The sequence below is a fragment of the Meles meles genome, chromosome 20 (genome assembly GCF_922984935.1).
Source record: "Meles meles chromosome 20, mMelMel3.1 paternal haplotype, whole genome shotgun sequence".
NCBI classification, from domain to species: domain Eukaryota; kingdom Metazoa; phylum Chordata; class Mammalia; order Carnivora; family Mustelidae; genus Meles; species Meles meles.
Window position 1 is genome coordinate 4,676,114 of NC_060085.1, and position 26,445 is coordinate 4,702,558.

At 56.5% G+C, this 26,445-nt stretch overlaps 3 protein-coding genes across 11 annotated transcripts in view; 2 read left to right on the forward strand and 1 right to left on the reverse strand.

Annotated features, from left to right (window-relative positions):
• The first annotated feature begins 1,076 nt into the window (after positions 1–1,076).
• On the forward strand, positions 1,077–10,317 carry TRIP10 (thyroid hormone receptor interactor 10). Of its 2 annotated transcripts, XM_045991501.1 has the most exons (15): positions 1,077–1,202; positions 2,383–2,498; positions 2,587–2,643; positions 3,419–3,566; positions 3,644–3,706; positions 3,916–4,020; positions 4,106–4,234; positions 5,057–5,203; positions 5,314–5,508; positions 6,526–6,693; positions 6,955–7,064; positions 8,965–9,097; positions 9,327–9,472; positions 9,553–9,674; positions 9,789–10,317. In XM_045991501.1, the coding sequence occupies exons 1-15, from the start codon at positions 1,179–1,181 to the stop codon at positions 9,935–9,937; spliced, it is 1,812 nt and encodes a 603-aa protein (XP_045847457.1). In that variant the 5' UTR covers positions 1,077–1,178; the 3' UTR covers positions 9,938–10,317. The 2 variants fall into 2 exon arrangements, with proteins under 2 accessions (XP_045847457.1, XP_045847458.1); XM_045991502.1 differs by lacking the exon at positions 6,526–6,693.
• SH2D3A (SH2 domain containing 3A) lies at positions 7,608–20,840 on the reverse strand. 7 transcript variants are annotated; one of them, XM_045991507.1, is made up of 10 exons: positions 20,739–20,840; positions 17,880–18,016; positions 16,019–16,368; positions 15,597–15,673; positions 13,225–13,709; positions 13,001–13,116; positions 12,663–12,837; positions 12,464–12,575; positions 11,953–12,138; positions 7,608–8,971 (listed from the first exon to the last, which is right to left on the reverse strand). In XM_045991507.1, exons 2-10 carry the CDS (start codon positions 17,946–17,948, stop codon positions 8,961–8,963), a joined length of 1,581 nt encoding a protein of 526 aa, XP_045847463.1. In that variant the 5' UTR covers positions 17,949–18,016; positions 20,739–20,840; the 3' UTR covers positions 7,608–8,960. The 7 variants fall into 7 exon arrangements, with proteins under 7 accessions (XP_045847463.1, XP_045847460.1, XP_045847462.1 ...); XM_045991504.1 differs by lacking the exon at positions 7,608–8,971 and adding an exon at positions 10,458–11,042 and having other exon boundaries at positions 16,019–16,365; XM_045991506.1 differs by lacking the exon at positions 7,608–8,971 and adding an exon at positions 10,458–11,000.
• A 2,240-nt stretch (positions 20,841–23,080) lies between these two features.
• The window catches only part of VAV1 (vav guanine nucleotide exchange factor 1), a 49,961-nt gene continuing 46,596 nt past the window's right edge, over positions 23,081–26,445 (forward strand). For both annotated transcript variants that reach the window (XM_045992133.1, XM_045992134.1), the window contains exon 1: positions 23,081–23,356. In XM_045992133.1, coding sequence (XP_045848089.1) covers positions 23,153–23,356 — 204 coding nt within the window. In that variant the 5' untranslated portion in view covers positions 23,081–23,152. The remainder of the gene's footprint in view (positions 23,357–26,445) is intronic.

Here is a 26,445-nt window from a genome sequence, read left to right on the forward strand (position 1 = left end):
ACTTCGCAACTTGAGGTTTTCTAGCCCAGAAGCCACCAGCAGGTGGGGCCAGGTCCCAACAGAGCCATCTGTCCCAGTGTGGGTGTCCCACTGTGGGCTCCTGGGGCTAGCCTCCTGGGCTCCCGGGTGTGGGTACTGGTTTGGGTACTGGGAGCCTGGAGGCTTAGAGTCTCACTTGTGCCTGGGGGCGTCTGTCACCTCCCTAGACACTAAGGACCAAAGACAGCAGAAGAGAGGATGAGGTGGGCGCTGCAGGGCTCTCTCCCCTTTCATCTCAGTGCCTTAAAGAGATTAATGAGGTGTGAACAGACTTTTATCAGCGAGGTGACAGACTTCCAAGCCCCAGGGCTCCAGTGTCTGGAGGGAGAGGTGGAGTCGGAACCGGGGTCGGTGCAGTGAAACCTGATTGGATCTAAATGAATGCGACTGGAAAATGGGCAGGTGGAAGCGCGAACTGGATGAGGGCCGAGGAAAGACCTGGGCCCGGTGCCCCAAGGACGGTCTGTCCTCAGTTTCCCGGCGCAGACTTCGGGAGGTGGGGGAAGGCAGAATGCGGCGGGGGTGCTAATGGACCAGGCCTTGGCAGAGGCGCGTTCTGGGCAGGATCGAAGTCCTCCCATCCGCCCTGTGGCCGGAGGGAACCAGACCATTAGTAGGCCCAGCAGAGATGTCTGGAGCCTGGCCGGCCCGCAAGAGCGGGGTGACCTCAGGTTCCTCCAGCGATGAGGTGGGGGAAGGACCTCTCAGGTTGGGGTTTTAATGTCTTGTCCCTTTAAGGAATGGTTGAAGGAATAGAGAAGAGTAAGAACAGTCCCGGGCGGGGTAGGGTTGGGGAAGAGACGGGGGGAAGAGGGGCCCGGGGGATTTGGAAAATGGGTGGGGGTCCTTTAAGGCACGGGTCCACTGGCGGCTGGTGGCAACTTGCCTTTAAGAGGGGGCGGGGCGTCCGTTGGGTCCCGCCTCTTCGGGGGTCCCGCCTTTAGGGCGCTGTTCTGGGCCTCCCTGCAGATGGGGGCGTGGCAGGGCCTGCGGGGGCGGGTCCGAGCCTGGAGTGGGCGGGGCCTGGAGGGCGGGGCCGGGCGCGCCGCTCCAGGCTGAGTCTCCCGGCGGAGGGCGGAGGGCGGCGGGCGGCGGGGACCGGGCGCGGCGGCGGCGGCGGCGGGTTCGGCGGGAGCAGCATGGATTGGGGCACCGAGCTGTGGGTGAGTACGATCGGCCCGGCTCCAAGTTCTTCCCTTTCTGGAGTCCAGACCCCCTCCCCCTTTGCTTCTGCAAGAGCTTAGTGGGGGCTCGGCGCTTTCCCCTTCAGAGACCCCTGGAGTCCCCGCTTTTCGCCTTTTCTCGGAGTTTCCCAGGGCGTTTCAGGACGTCCAGGACGAAAGGCGACCTTGCAGGAGCGGACTAGAGAAACTGAGCGCGGGGTTCAGAGTGAGGAGGGCAGAAGTCCTGGGACCAGGCCGGGGCGCCTGGGCGAGGTCACCTATTTTGAGCACCCTGGCTGGGCGGCAGGCTTATCTTACGGCCCCTGGGTCCCTGCCCGCCGCCCGCCTGTCCGGCTTGGGCGGGGGAGGGGACCCCCTGGCCACTTTCAACCCCACGTGGGACTTAGAAGTTCTGACCGCCCTTTCGGCGCCTCCAATCAACACCTAGGGGCTTGGGACGCTCTGGGGGGGAGGCGGCTGCGAGGCTAAACCTAGCAGCCCCCTCCCCCCATCCCGCCCCAGGCACTGGGAGGGGCCGCCCCTAGGCCGCCTCTAACCTCTGCTCTGGAAGCCCCAGGAATTTCCCCTTATCCTAGTCGGGACCTCTGAGCCCTCCTTTTTATGGGGGCGGTGGCATCCCTGGGTTTCTGGGTGCAGGGGGGTAACTAGATTCCTCCCCCCACAACTCTGAAATTTCTTTTGGAATTGCAGTGGAGTCAGTGGGGGAAACCGAATCACATATTGGGGGGACCCCGGGAAGCATGGCGACCCGGGTAACATGGTGCCTGTCTCCTGGACATTCTGGTGCCCCCCAAACTGCGGTGAACCCTGCCCCTCTGGTCCTGACTCACGCCGGGCCGGCCGGATTTTCCGGAATCTTGGGAGGGGGGATTAGGGGAGCCGGGCCTGGGGGGAGTGGCTCTGCTCCATTCCACACCCCTCTTGGCGCTCTGGAGACGGGGACCCTGTAGTCCGGCTGGGGCCCCGCCCCTGTTCCCTGGCCCTTCCCGGGAAGGGGAGGGGGTTCCCGCCGGTTTCCTGCCACCCCCCTGCGCTGCGCGGGGGCGGGCCCGGGAAGCCACACCTTCTCCTAGCTCAGAGCCTTGAGGCTTCTCTGGCGCCTGGTCCTCTGGCGGTGGGCTCCCAACGTGGTGATCTCGAATTCTCCATCCGCTTCCAGGATCAGTTTGAGGTGCTCGAGCGGCACACGCAGTGGGGGCTGGATCTGTTGGACAGATATGTGAAGTTCGTGAAGGAGCGGACCGAGGTGGAGCAGGCTTACGCAAAGCAGCTGAGGTGAGACCCTAGGGTAGACCCACCCGCCTGGGGCTGGGGGAAGCTTTTGGAGCGCTGGGGGCTCAGGCTTTCTGCCTCTCTCCGTTAGGAGCCTGGTGAAGAAATACCTGCCCAAGAGACCCGCCAAAGATGACCCAGAATCCAAGTAAGGATGGAGAGGGATGGCTAGGCTAGATTTGGGGGGCCCCCCGGGGTGTTGGTCTCACTTCCTGGCCCTCTTGTTCAGTTCCCACCCGATCCTGATCACCTGTGCCAGAATCTTAAGTCCATTATTTTCAACCCCACGACTTTGGGCAACTGACTCGAGTTTTGCTTTTGCTTATCCTGTTAAGTGAGTGAGGTTCCAGCAGTTACTAACCTGGAGCCGCTGGGTAATTGACCTGCATTTTATGCCTGTTTTCCTCACCTGTGAACCAGGATGACCATGACGATGATGATGGCTTTGTAGGGCTCACGCGATCATTAACTGAGATAGTGCGTAGTTCCACAATCCAAAAAGCTCTAGAAATCAGAAGATTGTTTTGGTACTCCGTTTGGCAGCAACTTCTGACCTCACTTAATGGTCGTCACGTCCTTGGTTTTTATCCCACTTCGTGTGACTAGTAATACCTCTCACTGCAAAAAATATTTATAGTGTTTGGTTACAGGATGCTGCCCGTGATCCCGCTGGGGTGATGCATAAAAGATGGCATAAGCATTTTATTCCCTTTCTAAACCTCAAAAATTCTGAGTTCTGAAACACATCCCAGTTAAGGGCTTGGGATAAGGGATGTGGACCGGAATTTATGGTTGCTTCCAGGAGGAATGTATTGGGGCTTTCCCTTTCCCACGATGGAGGTGGTTCCTGGAGCATCAGGCTCCTGAGGGATGGGGGGTGGGTGCCTGACCCTGGCTCGCCGCCCCCTCTCATCTTGCCCCAGGTTCAGCCAGCAGCAGTCCTTCGTGCAAATTCTCCAGGAGGTGAATGACTTTGCGGGCCAGCGGGAGCTGGTGGCCGAGAACCTCAGCGTCCGTGTGTGTCTCGAGCTGGCCAAGTACTCACAGGAGATGAAACAGGAGAGAAAGATGGTGAGTGATTCCCTCTCTGGGTCTTCCAAGGACCGCCACCTCAACCCAGGGGAACCTGACCATTTCTGTTTGCACAGCACTTTCAGGAAGGCCGCCGGGCTCAGCAGCAGCTGGAGAGTGGCTTCAAACAGCTGGAGAATGTGAGTTTGTGGCCACGGAGAGGGTAACTGGCCCCTGGATCTGCCTGTGTTGTCTGACTTGGAGACTTTCTCCCTCTCTCCCACGGGTTTCCAGCTTGCCCGTTGCGCTCCCCCTCCCCCATTTGCTAGTGATGTTCCCCGATCCCTGCCCCAGTCTCTGAAACCTTGCTTTCTCACCTACTACCTCCTTCTGGTTGTGTCCCCCCCAGAGTAAGCGGAAGTTTGAGCGGGACTGCCGGGAGGCTGAAAAGGCAGCCCAGACGGCTGAGCGACTCGATCAGGATATCAATGCCACCAAGGCTGACGTGGAGAAGGTACCTGTGGGCTCTGGGATGGGCTTGGAGGTCCGGACAGGAGGGAGCCCGAACCTGGCAGCCACCCCTGCCTCCATATTCTCAGGCCAAGCAGCAAGCCCACCTGCGAAGTCACATGGCAGAGGAAAGCAAAAATGAGTATGCGGCTCAGCTGCAGCGTTTCAACCGAGACCAGTCCCACTTCTACTTTTCCCAGATGCCCCAGATATTTGATGTGAGTATTCCGAGCCCCCAGACCCCTCCCTGAAAGACCCAGAAAGTTAACCGACTCTTACACATTCGTCAAAACCTTAGCAGCAATGTCCCGATCTCTAAATCAAAAGGGAACTAGAAATGACAGTGTGCTCTGTCTTCACTCAGACTGGTTTTCTTCCGCCAGAGGTGGCTGGCTTTCATTTTTTTGGGAACTCCTATGCATTCTGCTAAGCCCCAGCTCTAACAGCCCCTCTGAAAGGCTTCGAATTTGCTGTCTTCTGCTTTAGCGTCTTCACTCCACTCCATCTTGCGATAGGCAGTATCTCGGTTGGGTCAGCTGTCTGGTCAAAGTCCTGGCTTCATTGTCCCCTCCTTTGAGAAGTCTTTCCTGACTCCCAAGGCAAAGCGGGAGCTCGTCACACTCCCCTCTCAGATCTCCCGTCGCCTGTCTCTCCTCTGGCCACCTGGGGCTGGAAGTCCCTGTTCGATTTTGTTTTTTTGTTGTTGTTGTTGTTTTTTTAAAGATTTTATTTATTTATTTGACAGATAGATCACAAGTAGGCAGAGAGGCAGGTGGAGAGAGACGGGGAAGCAGGCTCCCTGCTGAGCAGAGAGCCCAATGCGGGGCTCAATCCCAGGATCCTGAGATCATGAGATCACGAGATCATGACCTGGGCGGAAGGCAGAGGCTTAACTCACTGAGCCACCCAGGCGCCCCCGATTTTGTGTTTTCCCCACCCGACTGGGCTCAGGGCTGGGGCCAGTGTGGAGCCCCATCATGTCTGCGGACTGAATCATGGCCCCTTGCCCCATGCATGTGCCCCTGTCTCTGCCTCTGCAGAAGCTGCAGGACATGGACGAGCGGCGGGCTGCCCACTTGGGGGCCGGGTATGGGCTCCTGTCGGAGGCCGAGCTGCAGGTGGTGCCCATCATCGCCAAGTGTCTGGAGGGCATGAAGGTGGCTGCGGATGCCGTGGATGCCAAGAATGTGCGTATCGGGTCCTGGGCAAGTGGGCTGGCAGGTGGGCGGTAGGAGAACCCTGGCCCTAGTCTTGCCCCTGACTGCTTCCTGGCCACCCTCCCCGCCCCTCCTCGCAGGATTCCCAGGTCCTAATCGAGCTGCACAAGTCAGGCTTTGCCCGCCCCGGTGACGTGGAATTCGAAGACTTCAGCCAGCCCATGAACCGCGTGCCCTCAGACAGCAGCCTGGGCACCCCCTCCGATGGACGGCCTGAGCTCCGAGGCTCGGGTCGCAGCCGTGCCAAGCGCTGGCCCTTCGGAAAGAAGAACAAGGTGGGGGCCGGGGCCCTCGGGAGGGGGAGTGTGAGTGGGGACAGGGGGGCCCCCACTGAGTCAGCCCCAGCCGCCAGGACGCTGAGTCCCAGGCAGGAATTTTCCTTTTGGCTGCAGGCCCAGGCTGGAGGGAAGGGAGGCGGCCCGGCTATTGGCCTGGGAGTCCCCCAAGGCTGAGGGGGTGCAGGGAGGGGGCCTGTGGCGTCTGTCTGCTGCTTCTTGGGATGCTGGGAGAAAACCTGCTTCTGGGATTCAGGGCCTGATGAGGGCTTAAGATACTTGTCTTCAGGACTCCCCTGGAGTTTCTCTTTGTCCTGCCAATGGGTCCTTGGGCCCCTGACCCTCAGGCTGTTTTTTCTTAGGATTTTTGGCTTATAATGTCAAACATATACCTGGACCCCCCCGATTTATACCTTAGACACCCCCTAAGTTTACATCTCATGACCCCTGTTACATGCTTCTGATCCCTCTTGATGTAAAATAGATACCTGTCTGTAGTCACGAGACTCCCCGAGCTTCAACCCACCTGTGACCCTTCTGACACTTGATGCCTTCTCCCTTCCTCAGCTTGCCTCCAACCTCTGTGGCCATATACCTGTCTGAGACCTTGATTCCCTGAGTGCATCTCCCTGTACCTTCTAGACTGTGAGCCCAGAAAGCTGGGTGGATAGAACCCTGGGCCTCCCTGCGCCCTCCCTACCCTCAACCCCCAGGCTAGGTACTAGATACAGAATTCGAGGGAGGGGTGACTTAGTGGGTAGGGAGGGGTCTGGCCTTCCGGCTCACAGTCTAATGCCCTCCCCACCACCTCCCGGATTTTCGTGTTGCTCTCTGCATGCATTTTCTGTGTGTGATTGTGCATCTTGAGTTGTGGTTTTCTTACCGTTTTTTTTTTTCCTTTTCTTTTCTCCATTTTGTTTTTCTTTTTTCTTTATTATGTCCGTCCGTCCATCCATCCTCCTTCTCTACATCCTCCCACCCCTCCTGACCCACCCCCTCCCCTGCCCCCGCCGGTAGCCACGCCCCCCACCCCTCTCCCCCCTGGGGGGCCCCCTGCCCTCCGCATTGCCTAACGGACCCCCATCCCCCCGCTCCGGCCTCGACCCCTTGGCCATACTGAGTGAGATCAGTAAGTCAGTCAAACCGCGGCTAGCATCCTTCCGCAGCCTTCGAGGCAGCCGTGGGGTAAGTGAGGCCTCCGGGTGAGGAGGGGGCGGCCCTAGCCCGCCCAGCGGCTGGGTGGCGGGACCCTGGGCTCGCTTCCTGCTGCGGGCTGGGCCCCCTCCTCTGGTTGCCAGACCCGGACCCGCTTTGCTCTGTGCATGGCCTTGCCCCCCAAGAACCTTGGGTGGGGAGGAAGGTGGACTTGGTATGTCTTCACACTGTCTTAGAGCCTGGAAGCGGAGAATCCCTGATCCCAAACTCAGTCTTCTTCCCACCTTGCAGACAGTGGTGACCGAGGATTTCAGCCACTTGCCCCCAGAACAACAGAGGAAACGGCTTCAGCAGCAGCTGGAAGAACGGAATCGTGAGCTCCAGAAGGAGGTCGACCAGAGGTAAGGTTGGGGACAGGCCGGGAACAAAATAAAAGAATAACCGAATTATGCTGAAACGGTAGTCCAAGCTCTCTTCCTGGCAAGCCCCAGGCCCTGGTGGTTTTATAGGTGATTCCTCCCACACTTAAAAGGAAACAGTTACTTCCTCTCTTGCAGCAAACAGAAAAGAGTGAAAGCTGCCAGCTCAGTCAGAGGCTGGTGGAATGACTTCCTGTATCAGCGAGAATTCAAGAAATTCAGATTCTGGACTCATTTTCCTTCACTTAGGATCTTAAATGCAGAATCCTAGCCAGACAGATCCGATGATATATTTTAAAAATAACGTTTCACGTGAAGGGGATGGTCGCACCGTAGCGTGAATGTACTTAATGCCACGGAACCGTCCACTTAGATGCGGTTCAAGTGGGAACTTTCGCATTAGTGCCTTTTACCTGTAATAAAAACCTAGTTTTTTTTTTTTAAAAAGATTTTATTTATTTATTTGACAGAGAGAGATCACAAGCAGGCAGAGAGGCAGGCAGAGAGAAAGCGGGAAGCAGGCTCCTGGCTGAGCAAAGAGCCTGATACGGGGCTCGATCCCGGGACGCTGGGATCATGACCTGAGCCGAAGGCAGAGGCTTAAGCCACTGAGCCACCCAGGCGCCCCAAACGTAATTTTTTTTAAGAGACGAGTCATGATCCATTGGGTGTTATTCCAGTAATGCAAAGATGGTTCAATATAAAAACACCTGTTCGTCTCATTCGCTACGATAATTGGTTAAAAGAAAACAACAACAACATGATTATCTGTTTAATAACTCAAACACTTAAAATATTAGCAATAAAAAAGTCTGCCAGGTTAAAAAATAAATCTGTACTCACTCCTTCCAAGCAACAAGATCCTCCTCCCAGTCCTCTTAAATCATAGGAATGACATTTGCTACTTGTGGATGGGCGGCCCATTTCTGTTTTGCCGTTGACATGGAACCTCTCGGGCAAAACTTTTATCGTATGAAGCTTTTGTTGGTGTGAAGTTCCATTCGGAACCTTGCAGTTCTTGAGACTTTATTTTTATTTCTTTGTTTACTTTAAAGATTTTATTTATCAGAGAGAGAGATCACAAACTATATATGGAGGGGCAGAGGGAGCGGGGAGCCCGATGCGGGCTCGATCGCAGGACCACAGGATCATGACTTGAGCAGAGGACAGAAGCTTAACTGACTGAGCCCCCCAGGCGCCTCCTGGGTCTTTAGGATGTAGGGGTGAAGGGAGCATGTTGTGGAGTCTGTCCCTCAAAGCCAGCTGTCCCACCTCTGCTTGTTTCCTCTTTTGTGGCCTGGATGTGGCATTAGGACTGGAAAGAGGTGGACCCCACGTTTGACATTCCAAGGTCTATGCTTGTTATTACTTCTGCCTGTGTATGTAGTCTTGGAGGAAACAGGGACTAATGCTAAGAACACCGAGCATTTATAGCTACCGTGTGCCGTACGCTGTTTCAGATCCTTTGTCTAAGTTCACGGGCATTCCCCGGTTCTCCTGAGATTGGGAGCCAGGGCGGAATCCTGATGGTCTTGTTGGGGGCTGTACTTCTGATGGCTGGAACGGGGCCTGGTATGCAGTGGGTACAGTATGTATCTGAATAAACGGAGACGCCCTTCTCATTTCGCAGCCACTCACATGAGATCCATGCCTCATCGTCCCCATTTTCCAGATTAGCATCCCGAGACAGAGGTCAGTAACCTCACCCAGACTCACAGGCGAGGAAACGCCCAGGCTGGGATTCGAACCCAGGCAGTGAAGCGCCAGCATTCGCAGTGTAAACACTGGCTTCTCTTGCTCCTGGCTCCCTGAAGCCAAGCACTTATTTTTTTCCGCTGGTGAAGTCATACGGGACTGTCCTTTCTGATCTGTGTCATCCTAGAGAAGCCCTGAAGAAAATGAAGGATGTGTATGAGAAGACGCCCCAGATGGGGGACCCTGCCAGCTTGGAGCCCCAGATCACGGAAACCCTGAACAACATCGAACGGCTGAAATTAGAAGTGCAGAAGTATGAGGTCAGGGAAGACCCTGGGGAGGGGTGGGGGCCAGCGGGCCTAGCTGAGTCACTTCCTGGGGGGGGTGGAGGGGGGATGGGGACAGGGAGGTGTTGGGTGGGGGTGGGGCTCCAGCTGCTTCTCATCACAGCGCTGGGTGTGCATGGGTGATCTCAGGAAACCTCCAGTCCCAGAATGGGCTGACCCCGCAGCCTGCCCTGGAATTGACCGTGTGACTCCCTCCTCTCAGGCTTGGCTGGCAGAAGCCGAGAGCCGGGTCCTGAGCAACCGGGGGGACAGCCTGGGCCGCCACACCCGGCCTCCAGACCCCCCAGCCAGTGCGCCCCCAGACAGCAGCAGCAGCAACAACAGTGGGTCACAGGATCCCAAGGAGAGGTGAGCGCGGAGGCTGGACTGGGGTCGGTCCCCACAATCTGGGAGGCCTGTCCTGACCTGCTTCGCTCTCCCCCCCCCAGCTCTGAGGAGCCCCTGTCCGAGGAGGGCCAGGATGCCCCCATCTACACGGAGTTTGACGAGGATTTTGAGGAGGAGTCGGCATCCCCCATAGGGCACTGTGTGGCCATCTACCACTTTGAAGGTGAGGCCCGTGTGTGGGTCCCATCGCCTGCTTAGGGGCTGGGCGGTCTTTTTGGCTGGGCCCCGTTTACCTTCACCCGAAGCAGATCTGAGCCTACTGCCCCTTCCACGACAGGGTCCAGCGAGGGCACCATCTCCATGGCCGAGGGTGAAGACCTCAGTCTCATGGAGGAGGACAAAGGCGACGGCTGGACCCGGGTCAGGCGGAAACAGGGAGGTGAGGGCTATGTGCCCACCTCCTACCTCCGTGTCACGCTCAACTGAACCCTGCCACAGGCGGGAAGAAGGGGGCTGTTGGCTGCTGCTTCTGGGCCACGGGGGGCCCCAGGACCCACGCACTTTATTTCTGCCCCCTGTGGCTTCAGCTGAGACCTGTGTAACCTGCTGCCCCCCACCATCCCACTCCTCGTCCCAGAGGGACCCGCTGTGCCTTCCATCATTGATGTACATACTCGTGTTTCAAATCTTTTCTTCCTGCCGCTGGGCTAGGGCCATTTTGTTTTATATAAAAAATTCTATAAAGCTTTCGGAGTCTGTGCCTGATTGGTAAATTTACAACCTGGGTTGGCATTTGCAAATGCCAGCCTCCTTCCTGGCCACAGAGGGAATGAGGAAGAGGAGGTAAACTCGGGTACACCTTGGACAAAACTTCCCCAGAGTTGGGTGCTTGTCTGGGACTTCAGTGTACGGAGAAAAGCACCGAACATCCTTTCTGTGTTTACCACAGCTTTACTGAGAAAAGGCAGTGTTGAGCGCCTACTGTGTACCAGGCATTCTCCACCCCTCATATTTGAACACTGAGCTTTAATCCCTTGTGACAACCCCTGGAAAGTACACAGCCTCACTTTGATGTTGAAGGCAGGCACAGAGAGGCTGAGCCATTTGCTAGAAGTCACACAGCTTGTAAGCGTTTGCATCTGGCTTCTGAGTAGAAGGTCTGCAAGTCCTCTTACCATTAAGAGCGTGAGTTCCCCATTCATAAGATCCGTGCTTGGGGGTGGGAGGTGGGATAGGGCCTCCAGACACCTCCCTCACCCTAGGATCCATGTACCTTTTGGGGGAGTGCTGTGGGTTTTTGCAAATCCCCCCTTCCCCCTTGTGTAAGGCAGAATCTGGGCTCCCGCTGCGCTGGGCTATGTGAACAGCGTGGGGCAACTTCCATGGTGTCTGCAGGGGGTGTCCCAGTATGAAGAAGGGGGTCTGTGCTTTCAAACATCCGGCTCCAGGCGCTGTGAAAGGACACTGAGGACGCGCTGGAACTTCTCGAGACGTTCGGCTTGTGGCGCCCCGACTCCTCGACTTCCCCAGAGGAGCCTCTGCACGAAGCCTGTGGTCAGGGCCTCCCTCAGCTGCGGGTTCGGCCGGAATCCTGGGGGCGGGGCCAGGCGGGCTGGGGGCGGGGGCCAGGCTCCGGCCTCGCCCCACTCTACACCTGCCTTCTTGCGTTAGAACTTTGTCCCAGCTGGGACTGGAGGGACTCTGCCCCAAGCTCTGCACAACTGGGCGGGGTTGACGGGGAGGGGGCGCTTGGGGTCTCCGCAGGACTGGGGGTGGGGTGGCCAAGGGGCTCGGTGGAAGCAGGCTCTGCCCGGGTGCATGGGGGCAGTCCGTTCCAGGGCGCGATGCCGGGTGGGTGAGTGGGTGGGTGGGGGGCCCTTAGGGGCTGTGCCTGGGGATGGAGCCGCAAGGGAGGCAAGATTTGGAGTCTGGGCTGCCCAGTGCGACACATTTTTGGGGGAGACAGAGCCACGTTGGAGAGAGAGGCGTGCTTAGGTCGCCAGCGAAAGCGGAATAAGCCAGGTTGGGGATTCGGGAGGCTGGGCTGCCCCGGGACGGGAGGAAGGGTTTGGCTCTGAACGCAATGGGGGGGTGGGGGGGTGGGGCGCTGTTCTGCCAGGTTGAAGGACTGACTCATTTTGGAGAGAGCTAGCTAGGCATTGTTGAAGGGTTCGAGATCCTCTGGGGGCAGGGTCGTTTCAGGTGGGAGCGGGAACGGGGGTGGGGGCGGAGAGTGGGACTCTGTGGACGTGGCTCTGGGGCGGGGGGCCAACCCTTTTGGGGTGGAGAGCTCTATTCCTGTCAACACTGTTGGCTGCGACTCGGACTCGGGGTGAGAGCTCCCCGGGGGCCGGGCCGTCCCGGCCTGGGTGGGGCTCCGGGAGGCGTGGCGGGAGGCTCTGGTGCCTGGCCTGGAGGGGTTTGGGGTCCTCGGTTGGAGCCTGCGGGGTGCTCGGGAAGTCGGGGCCGTCAGGCAGCCGGGAGCAGAGGGGAGCACTCACCTCGTAGGCGCCGGGCTGCCGCCTCACGGAACTTGGGCGCGTCCCGGGCCACCTGACGCGCCCGGTGCAGGGTGCGCAGCAGCCGCTCGCAGCTCTCGTCTAGCGGCCCCGGGAGTTCCTCGCCCTCCAGCAGGCGCACGGCCGGTGCCACGTGCGGCAGCGCCACCTCGCCCGGCTCGCAGGGGCCTGTGCGGAGAAGGGCTCCGAGCTAGGCTTGGGGCCGAAGACGGGGCCAGGGTGAAGAGGGTGGGAGACGGGGTCGAGGCGGACCGTAGCAGCAGAAGCCCAGAAACACTGGTTCCAGCCTAGCACCGAGCTGGCTCGGGTCAGGGCTAGGACCGGGGCGGGGGCGGGGCCTAGGGTTTGGGCCCCGGGACAGAGCCGGACGCGAAGGGCGGGGCCTAGAGCGAAGAGGGCGGAGCCTATGGTGAACGGACTTGACGTGCGGGGCCTAGAGCTGGATTAGGATTCCGTTTAGAGCTGGTGTGCGGCGCCAAGGACCGCCACTCACCCGCGCCCTCATCCAGTGCCCGCATCAGCGGCTTCAGCTCCTGCTCGAAGGCCAGCGCCGCCTCCGTGTGGCTCCTTCTGAGCTGGCGCCACGTGCGTTCCAGCCGGGACACCTGGGAGGGAAGCCCTGAACGTGCAGTCTCTTCCCTCTCCCCCATCACCTGCCCTCGGCTTCCTCCTCATTTCTGCTCCCCACGCACCTGGGGCATGAGCAGGGCGCCCATGACCGCGGCCAGTCCAGGCAAGTCCCCGGCCGCCCCTGGCCGCAGCGCCAGGGCCAGCTCCACCAGGCCCCTCAGGGTGGCCGCGCGCTCCTCCAGCGGCCCCGCGCAGCCCAGCACGGCCAGCGCCCCGGCCAGCGCCAGCGCCTCGTGTCTGTGGAGGTGGAGAGCGAGGGTCTGGGGGCAGTGGAAGGTTTGTGACTCGGAGGTGAGCGGCGTGGGGGCGGGGGGAAGCTTTGCCGATCTCCCCTCCTCCCTGGGGGTCCGTGAATGGGGGGAGGTTTGAAGACCCCGGGGATTCCAGGCGGCTGGCTCACCTTTCCAGAAGTTCCAACCTTAAGCGATGCCCATGGGGAAGAGTGAGCAGCTCCAGGCCGGAGGTGACCCCCATGGCGCACCGCTGAGCCTTGGTCACTCCTAGGAGGCCTGTAGCCTGGGCGGGGTGGGGGGGGCGGTGGTTGTTAGTGGGAAGGTCAGCTGAAGAGAATGAATATATGGGTGTGAGGTGCTGTTGGGCCTTGTGGCCGGGTAGTCGACCCACCTGGCAATCCGCCAATAATAGGTGCAGGGCGGTGCTCCCAGGATGGTGCTCCAGGAATAGGTCACGGAGAGTACTCAGGACTCTCGGTTCCAGGGGCCGATTCTGGGGGCCCAGCAGGCAGAAGGGGTTGTTAGGGGGCCAGAAAGAGACCTCGGCCTCGGGTCTTGTAAAACTTCTGTTCTCTTCCTCCTCTTCCTCACTGGCTTCCCACCACGGGGCCTCTGTCTCTGGGCCGCTGTGGCCCGGGGGAGTTCCTTGGGCACTGGGCACTCGGGGCACCAGCTCACAGTATGTTGGGGGGCGTTCAGATGCCTCACGCAGCACCAGTGAGGGTGTTCGAGGTGGTTTGGTTGGTGCCTTGGCATGAAGTTGCCCATCAGAGGCCCTGAGGCTGTCAACAACGGACCCCAGAGGAGCCGGGGTCTTCAGCAACACGGGGTCACTACCCATCCGAGGGAGGGCACCCATGGGCACAGCGGAGGCTCCTAGGGGTCAAACAAGATGGAGTAAAGGGGGTACACAGAAAAGATAGCTGGATGGGGTGGGCGGCTTGATGGGTTACCATCCCCCCGGCTCACCAAGTCAATAACTGTGTCTTTCGGGTTGGCTTTGAACTTACCACTTCATCTATATAAACGCTACACACTTATCAGTGGTCTGAAAATGAACTTTCTTTAACACTTGGGCATGAATTCTGAATGCTACAGTTTAAATGTGAATTCTTTGCTGCCCCTCTAACATATAAAACTAAAATAGAAAAAAAATTATTCGAAATTCACAAAACTCCAAAAGCATCGAAGAAACTACACTTATCAAACTTTCAAATGAAGTCTGTGGCATGGTTGCTTCTGAGGTTATCAGAACTTAAAGCTGCATCCAGACTTTTGGGAGATGCTGTTATTTACCAGCCATATAAATAGTCCCTCTTATAGGGACTTTAAACCTTCCCATGGTTCTAGCTCATTCTGAGTGAAAACCAAAGTCCTCAGAGTAGGGGAAAAAAAAAAAAAAAAAAAAAAAGCCCCCAGATCTGAGTCTCAGATAGTTCAGCTCCACTCACATCCTTTTGGTTGAATGAATAGTTCAAGTTCTTGTTTTGGCCCCAGGACCTTTGCACTGGCTGTTCCTTCTGCCAGGGTCACTCTCACCTCCTCAGATAGTCACATCATTTCCTCCTTCACGTCTTTCAAATCTTTCTCCATGTGGCCTGTCCTGACTACTACTTAAAATTGTAATTCTCCCATCCCCCTATTCCTAATCTCCCTGACTCTGTTTTACTTTCAACTTTTACCCCAAAGCAGACTCTTTTTTGTTGTCAATGTCCATCTACCTCCAGTAGGATGTTGGAACCACGGGGCAAAGGTCTTTGTCTTTCTATTGAGTGATATATCTCAGCACTTAGTACAGCAGCAGGCAGTGAGGGTTCATGATGAATGGGGAGTGGGGAGGCAGGGCAGATGGGGCAGACAGGGCATAAGGAAAATCCCCTTTTAGGTAGGATGGCCAGGGTCAGCTACTTTGAGGAACTCAAGTTAAATAAGAAGGAGTCAGTCAGGAAAAGATTAGGGGCATGGGTTTTCCCATGACCAGAACAGCAAGTGCAAAGACCTTGAGGCAGGAACAAGACTGGTTGGAGTGGGGCGCCTGGGTGGCTCAGTCATTAAGCATCTGCCTTTGGCTCAGGTCATGATCCCAGAGTCCTGTGTTGGGCTCCCTGCTCAGTGGCAAGCCTGCTTCTCCCTCTCCTATTCTCCCCCATCTTGTGTTCTCTCTCTCAAATAAATAAAATATTTTTTAAAAAGTCACCCAGTTTTAAGCCCCTACAAAAGTGCCTGTGGATTTCTTAATCACCATGACAGTTTTGAAAGTCTTTTTTTTTTAAGGTTTTATTTATTTATTTGACAGAGAGAGATCAGAAGTAGGCAGAGAGAGAGAGGGAAGCAGGCTCCCTGCTGAGCAGAGAGTCTGATGCGGGACTCGATCCCAGGACCCTGAGATCATGTCCTGAGCCAAAAGCAGAGGCTTAACCCACTGAGCCACGCGGGTGCCCCAAAAGTCTTTTTTAAAAAATGATTTTATTTATTTATTTGAGAGAGACACAGCAAGAGAGGGAACACAAGCAGGAGGAGTGGGAAAGGGAGAAGCAGGCTTCCTGCAGAGCAGGTAGCCCAATGCAGGGCTTGATCCTGGGACCCTGGGATCATGACCTGAGCCGAAGGCAGACGCTTAGTGACCGAGCCACCCAGGTGCCCCACAATTTTGAAAGTCTTATTGTCCCCAGTTTCCAAGAGGTTAAGTCATCTGTGCCGTATCAGTCAGGCAGTGAGTAGAAAGCAATCTTGGGTCCCTGTGCTATCCTGGTAGACCCTTACCTGGTTCAGAGTGGTCTTCTCTTGACTGCCCCATGTGCTCCAAACCTGCGGGCTGACTGTCACTCCGCTTCCTAGCCCTGGGGGACAGAGAAGAGGGAGATGTGTAGTCCCACCCGGAGCAGGCAGCCTCCACTGATGCCCAGAAAACCCTCTATCTAGTCACTCAGCACCAGCGGACCCCAACCAGGGTGCTCTACTCCTAGGGGACACCTGACAGTGTCAGGAGACATCTTTGGGTTGTGACAACTGGGGGTGGGGTGGAGAGGATTCTATAGGCATCTAGTAGAGACCAGGGGTGCTGCTCAATGTCCTACGATGCACAGCACAGCCCCTGCCCCATCAATCCAGGCCCAAATGTCAGTATCGGTTAGTGCACAGGTGGGTATCAGGTATCATTGGTGAGGTAGAGAGTCTATGAGTACCTGGGCAGCTCTGACCGAGCTGGGCTCTCCAGGAGGGTGTCCTCACTAAAACTGCGTCGAATGGGTCCTTGCCGTATCACAGGTCTGGAGGCCACAGCCCCCGTGGCCTGGGACAGTGGACGCTGTCCAGTCACATAGCTGCGAACCAGGGAGGGCAGGCTTGGGAACCTTTCATCCTCCAGCTGGAAGAGGGCTGTGGGCCGGCCTGGCCGGGGACGCAGGGCCACATGGAGCACCTCGAAGTGCAGGGCTGAGCCTTGCCAGCGGCAGGAGATGACTGGGCGGCCCCCCCGGGACCCGGAGGCTCGAACCAAGAAGTCCCCGTCTTGCTGCAGGAGGGCCTCAGCCTTCTGGGGATGGAGGACAGGAGGCAGGGGGCTTAGCCATCAGCCCAGATCTGCAGTTCATTGTGATTCCTCACTCCCATCCCCACACCCAAGAAAAGCCACCCCAGAGACCGGTGGTTTTGCAGCAAACCATTTCCGGTTTTCTCATGGGCACACCTCTGGAATACGTTTCCCAGGCTCTCTTGCAGTTAGTCGTCATCTGACACGATCTGGCCAATAGGATGAGGCAGAACCATTGCTGAGAATGTCCAGGCCTGGCTCACACAGCCCTCCTGCACAATCCTACAGGTTCTGTCCCCTGCCTGTCAGGGGATGTCCCCCAAGCCCTTGTGGAAGGCAGAACCACAGGTTAGAAAGAGCTTGGGTCTTGACTGACTTCTGGAGCTCCACATTCCCCACTCCTCAACCAGCTTGTACTGTAACATGGACAAGCCCCAGAATATTGGCTGTGTTTAGCCAGGGACATCTCGGGGATGTTTGTTGCTGCAGCTAGCTAATACTGACTAATGCAACATGCAACCTGAGTAAATGCACAAGGCTTGATGCACAAATGTGGCTTCAAAAAGTGCCATTCACCGGATCCTTCCAAACTGATTGCAGCCTGGAAATCCTGTTATAAAAATGTTCAGGTGGTCTTATGCCAGCTGTAGTGGCCAGTGTGGAAACGGGCAGAGGCCACAGCACCAGAGGGAGGCAAAGTGGAGTCGGTGATGGGAACTGAGGACTGAACAATCCATATGGTGCACACATGTAGCCTTTCCTACATGCCAGGCCCTGCTGTGGATGTAAAACATATGAACTCATTTAATCCTTCACCAAGGTTAAGTAGTAGATACCATCATGCCCATTTTACAGATGGGGAGACTGAGGCCCAGATAGGTCAAATACCTTGCCCAAGGGCATACAAAATGTAAGTTATAGGGCTGGGGTTTTAACCACTAAGCAATAAGGGACTCTTGCAATTTGACTGGATGGCCAGGGTCCCAGGACTCCTGAGGGTAAAAAAATGAGTAAGATTTGGGTTGAGCGCGAGATGTCAAGAGTGCACAACACGGACTGAGCACTGACTGTGCGCCAGGGCCTGTTCTAGACCCTGGAGACACAGTGATGAATGAGGCCAAGGCTCTGCCCTGTGCTGTCCAGGGTCGGGGGGCGGGTAAGACACGCAACAATGAAGCACAATGAATGAATATGAATGAACATGAATGAAGAAGATAGATAATGTCTAAGAGTAGTCACTGAAGGTGATAAAAGAGGGAGACGGGACCCTGATGGCTGCCGATGCCTGGGCCCCAGATGGAGAGATAAGCAAAGCCAAGGAGTCCAGGCGGGGAGCATGCCACGATGCCAAGCAAGCTTCAAGACGGTTCCCAGACCCTCAGACACCCCTTCCAGTAGACCTTGACTGTAAGTCCCTCCTCAGGACCCCAGCAGTCCCCAGAAGTCCCCAGTAGTTCAAGAGTGGGAGAGGTTCCCTATCAGAGGTGCTGAGGCCCTGCAGGAAGCAGAGATACCTGACGGGACAGGGGGCCGTGGTACCAGGGTTGGCTGGTAAGGTCCTCTCCATCCTGTAGCACCTGCATGGAGCTCTTGGGGGCAGAGGGTGCAGGGGCTGAACTCTGTACTTTCAACAGTCCTCAGTCTTCCACATCTGTAAAATGGGAAGAATTATTCCTGCTTCCTAAGCTTCCTGGGTGGCTGGGTCAGCCTTTCTATATTCCCCTTAGTTTTGGAGACAGTAGCCCACATCCTATCAACCGTAAAATGCAACTTTCTCTCTCTCTGTATTCTAACATATAAACATATTCTAAATATATAACATATAAACGTATTCTAAGTTAAACAAGTCACTCATAGACAAAAATAGATATCTATTAGATTTTGTTTATATATATTTATGCTAGATTCATATATCTACATCATATAAATTGGGCTATGATTAACTTCAATTTAGAATTGGCTGTGATCTCATGGACACACCTGTGCATTCACTAGGATTCTTGCAAAGGGAGAAGACCCAGGCACTCCCTTCAAATGTAGTGCAATTTTCATGCCGATGATATGATGCTACATTTCAGAGAAAACTCATTACCTAATTCACTCAAACGAATATTTATGGGGCACCCACCATGTGCCAGGTGCTGCTGGGCACCAGAGGCCCAGCAGTGAACAAAAACAGGGGTATCCCTGCCCTTGGAGAGCTGCTGTTCCAGTGGGGGAGACAGGAATTAAGAAAATAAATAAGGAGATGAAGGAATAGATAGAACAGAAAGACGTAAGTCGGAAAATGAAGCCAGGGATGGGATATGAAGATTCAAGTGGTGGAGAGAAGATTTTCCATAGGGTGGCCAGGGAAGGTCTCAGTCAGTGACAACTTGGAGGATTTTGAGGGAGTGAGCCAGCTGGGCAAAAGAACATTCCAGGCCAGAGTGAATGTATTTCAGTAATCGCTACCTTGAAATCAGTCTGTGTACACACTCAAGAATTCTTAAGTTGTAAGAAAATCTAACCCATATGTGTCTTTCCAATGAAACACCATTTAAAAAAAATGTTATTATTTATTACTATATTTTAAACTAAGCTCTGTGCCCAGCATGGGGCTCAAACTCACAACCCTGAGATCAAGAATCACATGCTTCACCGACTGAGCCAGCCAGGTGCCCCTCCGATGCAATACAATTTTAAGGACATTAAAAAGTCATCTTTTGTAGAAATGCCAGCAAACAGCCATTTGGCATTTGCAGAGTCTTAGATTTTGGAGCCATACGGTTTGTTATTATTATGGTCAAAGTCAGGTCTCTGACATTTTGGGACTCCCTTGGTATTGGCCGGGCCTCAGGCCCTGTGTGTCTCCGGTGTCTGGTGGAGAAAACCTGCCCTGGATGAGAGGGAAGCAGCGGGTCTGCTTCTCACTTCCTCCACCCCTAAGGGGTTCTGGGCCTGGCTGGGTGTGCAGGGAAATAGCACCAGGATTCTCTCATCCTGAGTCAGCAGGGCCTTGAGGGCCAGAAACCGGCAAGAAGTTCCCAGGCCCGCCCCAGGTGCTGCATGCCTGAACACCAGGTGTGTCTCCTGGACGCCTGTGTACTTCCTGTTTGTCAGCTGGGCCAGGCCAGCCTCTGTCTTGAGTCCCCAAATGCCAGCTTCCTCTGTCTTGTGCCCTCTTTAGTGGGCACACAGGTGGGTCACTCACAAGGCTCTCATTGGTTTGGAGGAGGGGAATTTGGATGAGGGGGGAGCTCAGAGTGGGTGTAGGTTAGACACAGGCCAAATAAACCCTCCTCCTGCCCTTCATCCTTTGGAATAATTTCTGGATATTTGGGCAGGGGAGAGAAGAAGGGAGCAGAATCAGGAAGAGAGTGGGTTAGGGGCAGACATGGAGAAAAGAAGGGGGTTATTCATGCTCTATAGACCACACCTATGTACACACATGTGGAGGGGGTCCACCACCTACACGTGGACATGTGGACACAGTTAGACAATGGTACTCAAACTTGACATTGAGCAAACACTGATTGGTTGAGCACTTACTATGTTCCAGGACCTGTTCTAGACCCTGGAGACACAGTGATGAATGAGATCAAAGCTCTGCCCTGTGCTGTCTGGTGGGCAAGACAAGCAATAAATAGCACACAACGAACGAAGAAGATAATGTCTACGAGTAATCACTGAAGATGATAAAACGGAAATTGTGATAAAGAAGACCGGAGGAGACAGCTACTGTAAATAATGTATAGTCAGGAAGGTCTCCCACCAGGTGACATTGGAACTGAGCCCTCGGTAAAGGGAAGGAGACAGTCACGCAAAGTTTCAGAGAAAGAGCAGTTCCAGACAGGTGATGGGGACTGGGGTGGGGGATGGGAGGGTGGACAGCAAGTGCAAAGGCCTGGGGGTGAGACAGAGCTAACTCTTTTCACTTTACAGCATCAAGGAAGCCGTTGTAAGCCGTTGTAGCTGGAATGCACCAAGCAAGGAGCTAAGTGGACAGCGGCGAAGTCGGCAGGGAAGAGACCATTCTGGTGCACCCCAAATTCTCATTTTAGCGGGATGCTATGGGGGTTACGGAAGGCTTTTAAATGAGGGAGAGGCGCGATCTGGTTTGTGGTTTAAAAAGATTGTTCAGGCAAAGTGGAAACAGGGAGGCTTTTCGTGTTGCACAGGAAACAAGCTTCGAGATGCACTCCCAGGTACGCCCAGGTACACGGACACGCGTGACGCACAGCGACCCAATCAGGCGACCCTTCTACGTCCGCTGATGCTCTTGGACCTACACTCAGATTCTCCCTGCGAGCCAATGGCCCCACCTGGAAAAGAGAGGACTCCCCTCCCACAATCATCCCCGATCCTGGATGTGCCTGGGGCCCCTCACTCACCTGGGCCGGGACCCGCGGAGCTGGTGACAGGCTGGGGCCGGGCGGAAGCCGGAGGTTCTGCGGTCGGGGACCTCCCTCCCCGCCCCAGCCGGCCCCACCTTCTCCGGCCGCACCCGCGGGTTCCCGAGCCAGTTCACCTGGCCCCGCCCCGGAGGACTCCGCCTCCCAAGGTGGCCTCTCAGGATACCCGCCCTCCTGTCCCCGCTCCATCTTCTTAGAACTTTTCTCGGCACTAACCACGCCCCATTTGAAACCACGCCCACAAACCACGCCCCCTGGGAAACTCCGTCTGCCCCTGCGGTCTAGGACGTCGCCCCGCCCCCATCGGGTGGCAACGCCCACACGCTCTCGCCCCTCTTAGTCCCGCCCCTTAGCGCTCGGCTCCTCCATTCCTCGCAGGCTGGTCCTAAGTACCCCGACCCCTTGGGACGTGGGGAGGAGCGTCTCTCTCCTCACCCCCAGGGTCCCTCGCGGGGACAGAGCGGCCCCTTACGGGCTGTCCTGCAGCGCGGGGTTGGCGGCTGCTGTGACGTAGAGGTGCGCTTCCTCCAGACCGTCCCCCTGGGTTTCCGGGAAGGGAACTCCAGTGGGTGTCGGGTTTTGTGGAGACAGATGCGGGAAAACACGACAGGCTTCCCTGTGTAACAGCAGGAGGGAGATGAGCTAGACTCTGGGGGATTATGGCGTGGGAGACATTCAGGTGGTTTCCTTGGCGGGAGGAAGGAGGTGGGAGGGGGCCTTCCATCACGATGCTGGGAGCAAGCAGGGAAAGGTTGGGGGAGTGGGTCTGGAACAAGAGGGGGTACGGTCTAGCCACGTTTATTGAGGGCTCTGTGTGCCAGGACCGTTCCGCTTCCTGGACCTGCTTCAACGCATTTGATTTTTACACCGACCTCTCAGTGAAGTAGGTACTATTTCCATCACCCCCATTTTCCAGATGCAGAAACGGAGGCAGGGGGCAGCTAAGCCATTTGCCCAAGTTGACCCGGCCTGTGAGTGGCGCAGACGGGATTCGTACCTGGAGCCCTGGAACGTCATCCTGCCGTCCTCGCCTTCCTCTGTGCCGTCCCACGATCTCTGACCCCTACCGTGCTTCCCAATGGGGAAGGTTCCTATCACCCATTTTACAGATGAGGAAAGGAGCGCCCGGGATGGTTGGAGATGAAGAGGTTCGGTGCCTGTGGGATCGCAGAGCTGGTGATTTCCAGGCTCGGCTTTCCCCCGCGCGAATGTGGAAGAGACTCGAGGCTCAGGAAATGCTGGGGGGAGTGTCTTTTCCTTGACCTCCTCCCACCTAGCTTTGGTACAGTTAGAAGGGTTGCGCGGTGGGGGGTATCTCCACTGAAGGAGACTAGCGCCCCCTAGTGATTAAAGAATTAAAAAGAAAATCCAAGGGGGGGTGCCTGGGAGGGGAGTCTATGCAACCTAGTGGGGTGGAGGTGGGGCGAGGGACCTTGTAGACAAAATGATTTCAGGTAGTGATGAGGTCTACGAAGGCTGTAAATGTTTGCCAAACGAATGGATTAATGAGCGACCCCCTCGAAGTCTATAAGGAAAGAGACGGTGGTGGCCGGGGCCAGAGCCATACATAAATGAATTTGGGGATGTCAGAGGTAGAGCCAAAAAAAAAAAAAAAAAAAAAAAAAAAAAAGCTTCCAACCATTTATTTATTCATTCAACAAATACTTGCGGACCATGTATTTATGCCAGGTGCTGGGAATATATGAGACAGAGATTTCTAAATAGACAATAAAGAAAGAATTAAAATAAAATGTCAGGTTTGTTGGATGGTGTTCAGGGCTTCAGTGCAGGGGAGTGGGGAAGAAAGTCTGTGATTTGAAATGGAGAGATCTGGGAAGATTTCATGAGAAGGTGACACTGAGCAGGGGTGAGGGAGTCACTGTTGGAGGTTTGGGAGCCAGCCATGGAGTTGCTTGCCTAAGGCCCCAGAGCACCATGTGCAAAGGCCCTGTGGCAAGATTTAAGATTCTGGGGTGGCCTGGTGTCTGGGAGGAACAGTGAGGATGCCTGTGTGGCTGGAGCAGAGTGTGTGCGGGGAAAGTGGTGAGTGGAAGAGGGGAGGGCAGGGAGGGGACAGGGGCATGTCATGGAGGGCCTTGTTGGCTGCAGGGCAGTGGGCCAGAAGAGGAGGAGGGACGTCGCGCCTTGCCCAGATGCCCAGGCCTGTGTTGAGCTGGTGGGGGGAGAAGAGATGCCAGGTCCTGCAGAGAAGAGGCTGGGCTGCAGGTGCTCCCGCCCCCCCTACCTCCCCCCCCAAGGCTCCTCCCCCTCCACCCCCTCTCAGAGCGACAGTTACAGGCAGAGAAGAGGAAGTGGTAGCTAGCTAGCAGAGGCAGGCAGGCAGGCGGCGGAGGCCGCAAGGGTGCGCGGGCTGGCCCGGGAAGGCAGCGGCCATGGAGCTGTGGCGCCAGTGCACCCACTGGCTGATCCAGTGCAGAGTGCTGCCGCCCAGCCACCGGGTGACCTGGGATGGGGCCCAGGTGTGCGAGCTGGCACAGGCCCTCCGGGATGGCGTCCTCCTGTGCCAGCTGCTCAACAACTTGCTGCCCCATGCCATCAACCTGCGGGAGGTCAACCTGCGCCCCCAGATGTCCCAGGTGAGCCTGCCACTGACGGGGGCACCAAGGGTTGGAGGTGGGGGGCCCCACACCCCTGGCTGGCACCAGGAGAGTCAGTGCGCTGAAACTCTGGGCCTGGGATGGAGGAGGGAATGTGCGCTGGACTCTGGGGCTGGCACAGGGGGATGGGCAGCGGGAGGGAGGGGGTGGTGAGCGCCGAGATCCCAGGGCTGTCTCACCCAATGGTAACAGGAATGGGTTGATAGGCTCTGAGTTCCTGCACATCTCGGCTGAGAACTGACAAGCTCGGGGTTAAAGCTTCCAAGCCCCAGGCTGACTCCACAGAGGTTCAACTCTCCAGATGGGACTCTTGGGGTGGGGAGCTTGAGGGATACCTGGGAACCCCCAGGTGGCCAAAAGGGTGCCCGAGGTTTATCATCTCCTTTGACATCCCCCCCTTCTGCCTATGGGGGAGGGGCCTCCACCAACTTCTTCCCCCACATGTGTCTCCTCCTCCCGGGCCCTGGGCCCCTTCCTTCCCCTCACATCTTCTTCCCCTTCGCTTCCTGCCTGGGCCTGGGGTGCGTGGGGCGGGTGGGGGGCTGTGCGCCCCTGGGCTCTGGTCTCCCTAGCTCTACCCATCCCAGAGAGACATTGAGAAAAGCTTTGGTCTTGAGCCCAAGAGTGGGTCCTGGGGTTTTGGGGCCTAGAAAGAGCTAGTCTTTCTCTGTAGGGATTACTGCAAAGGCCCAGGTCCGGGGAGGGTGGATTGTACCAAGCAAACCGGGGGCCCTTCTAGACTCAGGAAATATATTCAAATCCCTATTTGAATGTGGTTGGGGTGGAGGAGGTAACGTGACTGGATCCCCTCTCTGGGTCCCTGTGGTGTCTGGGTGCTGGGGGGAAGCCATGCATGCTGGGGCTGGGCGCTCCCGGTGCCTCACCTGCCTTGGAAGTCGGAGAGGACACTCCTGTCTGGCCCTCGGGCTCCACTCTGGAATGAAAGTTTGGTGCCTGGGAGCTGTGGATTGGCCTGGGGGGCCCCTTTTCTCTGGTCCCTGAGATGCCACGTGCGGGACGGGACGGGGAGAGGGGAAGTAACCGCTCAGGGCACGCCCATGGGGGTCCCTGGGGGCATTCTCTGGGGACACAGCCATGGGGTGGGAAAGGTGGGTGCCCCCACCCTCCTTTGCCCAGGCAGGGCTTCCTGGAAGGATGAGGGAACTCCAGCGGCCCAGCCCATCTGGCCACAGGCCTTCCTGGATTTGCATACATTTGCTTACCTCCTGGCTTCCAACGGATAGGGAAGTAGCCACGGGACCTGTCAGACCCTGGACCCAGAAGCGGTCAAGGTTCCCAGTGAGGCTTTAATAGCAGCTGATGGGGAAGTGGATAAACTTGAGGATGAAGTTCAACCCCTGCCTGCATCTTGCTTATAGCTGGTTGTCTAATGAAGGGCGCGGGGAGGGGGTGGTGGGTGACTGGCCTGAAGATCTGGGAAGGCAGCTGCGGGGACTATAGGGAGGCAACGTCCTTGTTTCTGCCAGACAGTTGCCAAGGCCCCGTCTGGGCCTGGCCTTCATGGCGCTCCCAGACTGGGGAGACACAGACCCCCAGCCCTGCGTGGTCACAGCTAGGACACAGGGAGACACCTCTGGGCTGGGAAGCCTGAAGCAAAGGCAAGACATTGCCTGGTGACGTCAGGCTTTATGCAAGAGGGGACCCTTGTGCTGGGTTTTGAAGAGTGAGTAGGAGTTTCCCATTGCTCTAGCTTCCTATGGCCAGCCGTGTCGGGCCCCAGGCCACGCAGGGGTGTTTCTCCAGTCCTCCCATCTGGAGCTCTGTGCCTTCCTCCCTCTGCTCACCTTGTCTCCCCTCAAAGCTCAGCCCTTTTCCCCATTCACGGGGGGGGGATGAGTGCGGGAAGCTGAAAGGTGGTCCCACTGAGGTGGAGGAAGGTTCCACCAGAACAGAACAGCTTTCTCGATTTGCAGGACCCTGTGTCCTCTGATTTAAGCTGGGGCCGTGGACCGCTCTTGAGACGCGGAAGGGCAGAGTAGCATAGACGAAGGTGTGGGGACCAGAATCCGGATGCTTCTCAGTTCCTCTGCTTTTTCCCAGTTGTTTCCAGGGAGGAGGGCGGGAAGGGCACCTGCACTCCAGGGCAATTGTGACATCTGTCAGGCCCCTTCTTGGTGCTGGGACAGTGGGAAGGAGACATGCCCAGAGCGCTGTCACTGAGGAGCCCGCCTGCTAGTGGGCCAGACCGACAGTGAGCAAATACGGAAACGTTTAACCTGTGGGGAGGGGGTAGGTGCTCTGGAGAAATCAAAGCAGAAAAGGGAGTGTGGGGGGTCGCACTCTTGAATAGGTGGTCACTGATAAGGTGACATTTGAGCAGAGCCCTGGGGAAAATGAGGCGATGAGCCTTGTGAATCCTGGGACACAGCACTCCTGGGCAGGGGTACAGCCGGTGCAAAGGCCCTGAGGTGAGAGCTTGTGGGTGGCCCTCGAGTCTGCTGGGAATGGCTCTTGGCTGAAGTCAGACCAGAGCGAGTCTCCAAGCTGGGTGAGATCTCCAAGCTGAGATCTGGGGCCGAGGGAGGATCCTATTACGGGTGGCACCTTGACCGCCAGACATCCTAGCTCACGTCCTCTCTCTGGGAGTCCACATTCTGGGTGGCAGAGATGAAACTTTAAGGCCAAGGGAGTGGAGAGGAAGGGACGAATGTGACAGTCATTGTGGGAAAGACCCACCAGCGCGTGAGAGCTGATTAGACCTGGCGGAGCAGGCACTGGGGCCCGGATGATGTCAAGGTTCCCAGCTTGAGAATGCCCAGACCACTGGCAGAGGCAGGGGAGAGGACGGGAGAGTTAGAAAGGGGGTCAGCTGGAGGGCAGTGACTCTGAGGGTCCAGACCTGGGTTCAAATCCTGATGCCTCCACTTCCTGGCTTACCTTCTCCGAGCCTTAGTTTCCCCATCTCTGAAACATGGCTAAAAATGGGACCTTTATTTCGAGGACTGTTGTGTTATTTCAATACTGCTTAGCACAGTGTCTGATGCCTGATAAACCCTCACTAAACTAAAAAGTTTTCTTTGGAAGGACGTGGGGTAGCAAAAGGTAAC